The sequence below is a fragment of the Sarcophilus harrisii genome, chromosome 6, assembly GCF_902635505.1.
Source record: "Sarcophilus harrisii chromosome 6, mSarHar1.11, whole genome shotgun sequence".
NCBI lineage: Eukaryota > Metazoa > Chordata > Mammalia > Dasyuromorphia > Dasyuridae > Sarcophilus > Sarcophilus harrisii.
The window spans coordinates 236,424,907-236,429,913 of NC_045431.1; the positions used below are offsets into that span (position 1 = coordinate 236,424,907).

Below are 5,007 nucleotides of genomic sequence, written 5' to 3' on the forward strand. Positions count from 1 at the left end.
CTCTTCCTAGGTTTTAATTCAATTCAATTCCAGTCTTAGCATCTGAGATGCAGAGATGGATGGGCCCATCCATGCCCTGTGGGCCAACCTCCCATTGCTTTTTTCAAACCTTAAAATACTGTATAAATCTTAGCTATTATTATGAATGAGAGGATGTCATTTTTCAGTTGTGGGGGACTCTGTGACCCCATTTGGGGTTCTCTTGGCAGAGATACTGAAGCCATCTGTCATTTCCTTTTTTCCAGCCCATTTTACAGGGGAGGAAACTGAGGTCCAGAGAGGTTAAATGATTTCCTCAAGTTTACACAGGCAGTAAGTGTCAAGGGCACTCACCAGGGCACTTTCTACTGTCCCATGAGTTGAATTCCACTCAATTCACTCACTGCCAGGGAAGGGGGGGCCCGCCTCCTTAAACCACTGTAATCTACACTGAGGACAGAATCCCCAACATGTGTCTATGAGCCTGTCTTTAGAGTTCTTCGCTGAGGGATGGTTATCACCTCTGGAGGCTGCCCATTCCACTCGGGGAGGGTTCTCACTGCTAGGAAGTTTATCCTTTATCAATCTTCCCCTCAATCCAACTCAAGTCGGTTTAATTCCGTTCACCATTTATTGTGTGTGCCAGGCTACTGTTTCAGACCCGAGACAGAGCCAGAGTTAAGTCAGTCCCTGCCCTCGAGGAGCTTCCATTCTGCTTGAAGCGGTTTCGTTCTGGGTGGGCTTGCTGGGGAACCTGGAGGGGGCGGGATGGGGCTCAGGCGGTCATCTCCAGGGCCTCGGCGAACCTGCTCTTCCCCCCCCCCCCCCCCCCCCCCCGGCCCAGGCCCTTTGGAGATCCTGCCTGTGGCTCGCATTGCAGAAGTAAACGAGGGGCTTGGTGCTGCTGTTCACACAGGCCAGGAGCTCGGCGATGGACAAGAAAAAAGAAAAAAAAGACGCCAGGGAGCCCAAGGTGTTCTTCACGGTCCAGTAGACGAGGAAGGGGAGGCCGCAGAAGAAGAACAAGGGCACCAGCTGGAGGACGAAGCAGTAGAACGGGGGCTTCGAGCTGCTCTGGGAGCAGCACTGCACGCGCACCAGCAGCACCACGCTGGAGACGCACAGAGCCGAGAAGAGCAGGAACATGCAAATGCTGCTCACCGCGTGGTACTGGAAGCAGGTAAGCCAGGAGCTGCCCCCGCTCAGCAAGCCGCAGGCGTGGCCTGGCACCAGCAGCAGGGACAGCGCCCAGACCAGCGCGCACGTGCAGGCCGACGTGTGCTTGGGCCGCCGGGCGCTCCAGCGGGGGAAGAGCGCGACCAGACACTGCTCCAGGCTCACGGCCACCAGCAGGCCCAGGCCCGCCACGAACCAGAGGAAAGCGACCACCAGGTAGAGCGGCTGCTGCCCCCGGCTGAAGCTGAGGATGGCAAATACCGTCTGGCAGCCCAGGAAGAGGAAGTCGGCCCCTGCCAGGTGCAGGATGTAGACGGAGAAGGGGTTCCGCTTGGCTCTGAAGCCCAGGAGCCAGAGCATGAGGCCATTCCCCACCAGCCCGCCCAAGCCAAGGAGGACCATGAGGGACAGCAGGATGATGGAGAACGTCCTCCCGCTGACGATGTTCCAGAAACTCAGCATGGTGATGGTGGGACTTTCTTCAGGCAGGGGAGATCATGGAGAGAGAGATTCCCAGTCCCCGATGGTCTTCAGACAAACTTCACCGGGCCTGGCCAGCCCAGGAACCCCTGGGAACACAATGACAGGGCAGTCCAGTCATGCTTCCGCTCATTCACAATAGTAGCTAACCTTTCTCCAGTGTTCTAAGGTTTGCCAAGAGCTTTATCAAGTGAGATAATTGTAAAAAAGCACTTAGTGCAGTATCTGGCACATATCAGGTACTATATAAATGTTTAGCCCCTTCTTTCTACAAAGATTTCCTCAACTGATCCTCCCAACCAACTTGGGGGGGGGGATATGTATACCTATTCTACAGATGAAGAAACTGAGGCAGAGATTAAGTGATGTTCCCAAGATCACACAGCATGGTTTGAAATCAAATCCAAAGTAAGATTTAAACTCAGGATTTCCCGATTCCTGATCCAAAGCTCTACCTACTGTGTTACCTAGTTGTCTTTTACTAATTTCTTCATGGAGGAATTGATCAAGAACTTCAGCAAAAGTTTATCAAGCCTCTACTGTGTAGGAAACACTAAATATACAAAGACAAGGAAACAGTCCCCGCCCTCAGGGAGCCTGCATTCCCATGAAGCTGCAGCAGCACACAAGCACATGCACAATCATTTGGAAGCTCTTGGGGAGGAAGGATTGCTCACTTTGGGATCTTTATGTCCTCTGCACCCAGCACACAGGAAGGCATTTAGTAAATGATTGTTGAATGAATCACATCAAAACATAGAGAGACACAAAGTCATTTTGAGGAAGAGAGCGCACCTAATGGACTACCCAGAAAAGGTCCTGTTGTGGAGGTAGCAGCTATGCTACTCTTTGCAGGATAGTAAGGTATCTGGAAGCACCCATGAGTTACCTGTAGCGAGCCAGGTGCTGAGAGGATGCAAAGAGAAAAAATCCAGGGGTTATCCTCAGTTCAGTTGGAGGTGCTCAGCTAAAGATGGAGAGCCCTGGAGCTATTTAATGAAAATCCAAGATGGAGGATGGCATTGGAGGCAATATGCTGTGTGCAAAAGTATCAGAAGAGAGGGGTGGGCTGGGGGGAGGGCTGAGAGGGCTCGGGAGGGAAATGCCTGCTTGTGGGACCCACATCCTGATCCACTAGGAGATCCAACCTTGAATAGGGGAAGGGAGCTTCAAGGGTATCTAGTGTAGGAAGTGGAGAGTGAGGAAATGGAGGCTCTGAAAGGTTAGGAACTTACCCAAGGACATACAGGTGGAAAGCAGCAGTCAGTCCTCAAACCCAGTTGTTTTTGCCTCCACTACATACACTGCCGGCTCATCTACCTTCTCTACTCCATATTGTCAAAAGATAATTCTTGTAGAAACTGCCCTAGTGGGTACTATAGAGCTAATTCTCATAGAAAGTGCTTAGCCCAGTGTCTGATATATATATAGAAATGCTTCTCCTCCTCCTCTCTTCCTCCACATAGCCCCTGTTCCAGTTTGGCTAAATTTTTTTCTTGTTCTTTTCACACTCTCAACTCTAGGCTTTCCTCACTCCCTGCTTCCCCTCTCCTCCCATGTCCCTCCAGGTGTAGACCATGTTCTGATCTCCCCTCCAGTCCCAGAGATTCCTCATGGCTTGCTTCTCCAGATCATTCATTAGGACCAAGAAAACTGAGCTTTCTCTCTTTTATTGTTTATCCCTCTACGATCAAACTTGCAGCCTAATCAGGGACTCAACTTGAAGTGTTGTTCTTAAAATATTTTGACATGTCTGTGTTTCCAAATAATCCCACTGCCTTGTAATCCTGTGTTTTATTTTGTGAATTTATTCAGTATATCTAATATATTTAATTTATTATGTTATATATTTAATATATCTAATATAGTCATTTATCATATTTTATTTTAATACATCTAATATCTTGAATCTATTATATATTTAGTAGATTAAACCTATATCATATATGTAATATATCTCTTTTATTTAACTTATTATATATTTAACATATCTAATATGTTATATTTAATCTATTATATTATATATTTAACCTATTAATTCATTTATTTTGTGCTTTTGGGAGTCCTTGGGCTTCCCCAGATTACAGCCACAGCAAAGGTTAAGAAGCCCCCCTCTAATCCTTCTGCTGTAACTAGCACAAACAGAAATATAGGATGTACAAAGCTTCATATGGCATCGGGGAAGCAAGTAAAATGATCTGTGAGCATGGAAGGGCCGTATGAAAAGCCTGTCAGTATTCTTCAGACACTGAATTGCTACTACTTGGAAGTGGAATGGTGTGATGAAATGAGGCTCAGCCAGGAGAGACCCGAGTTCAGTTCCTGACTCTGAAACTCACCAGTTGAGGGACCTTTTGCAAGCCACTTTCCCCAGGCTGAGGTTCTCCTGGGGAATGGGTGAGAATCCCGCCACGGCTATCTTGAGGAGAGCTCAGGGAGGAGGAAGGCGGCAGTAGGGCCTGCACTTGCTTTGGCTGTCTCTGCTGGCGCCTCTTACCTGCACAGAGGACCGACTTTAGGACCCCCGGCTTCACTGCAGGGAGAGCTCAGAGACGGACAGCGACTGGGTGCTGATGTGGACACACGTCCTGCAGAGTTCCTAAGGAATCCTTCCAAGGCTTACATCATTGGATCCTCACTATCTCCTTGAGAGGGAGGAAGCTCAAGACTTAGGGAGAAGAACTTGACTTGGGATTTCGCTGGCGTTGGGGACTCCTGGATGAGGGAAGTCCTTCTCCCAGAGCAGGTCAACACCCTTCCTACCACTTCTCAACTTAGGGAATTTTGAGAGCTCTATTAGTTAGCAGGTCTTGAACCCAAGGCTACATTCTGTCCACTTTCGATATAATTATTATCTCCTCCTTCTGCTTTCTCACTGCAGCTCAGGGAGCTCTAGTGACTTCCCAAGAGCACCTAGTCAGGCTGAGTGCAAGAAGCAGGATGCCTTCTCAGGGGTTCCGGAGTCAAGGCTAACAACGCAGCTCCCGGTGGGGGACCTTTGCTCCTAAAGAACTTGGGTTCTGGTCTTGGCTCTCCCACGGGCTTTGGGCATGATGCCATGATTTTCATCTCTAGCCCTAAGTTTTCCCATTTGAAAAATGAAGGGGTTGGACTACAGAGACAGTCACTAAAAGTCCTTCCAAACTTCATTGATTTAAAGGAAAGCAGCATAAGGATGAGCAGGACTCCCCGCGAGAGAGTTAGGGAGGGAGCCCAAAGAGGCTGTGAGTTCTAGGAAGGAAGGAGCCCTTTTCTCTTGTTCTCCACATCCTCTCCCCAAAGGTCAAGGAATTTTGGCCCCTGAGAATAAGTAGTAGGAGGGAGATTTGTGTGTTTCTTAGGAACTCTTTGGCTTTTATTTTGACAGGAGGC

The 5,007-nt window shown here is 48.8% G+C and overlaps 1 protein-coding gene across 1 annotated transcript; it reads right to left on the reverse strand.

Annotated features, from left to right (window-relative positions):
* Positions 1 to 762: 762 nt before the first annotated feature.
* On the reverse strand, positions 763 to 1,617 carry MRGPRG (MAS related GPR family member G). Its single transcript, XM_031941918.1, has one exon. It carries the CDS (start codon positions 1,615 to 1,617, stop codon positions 763 to 765), a length of 855 nt encoding a protein of 284 aa, XP_031797778.1.
* Between the last annotated feature and the right edge of the window lie 3,390 nt (positions 1,618 to 5,007).

Excerpts from the sequence above, each read along its gene's own strand:
- MRGPRG (XM_031941918.1), bottom strand. The coding sequence starts at position 1,617 with ATGCTGAGTTTCTGGAACATCGTCAGCGGGAGGACGTTCTCCATCATC.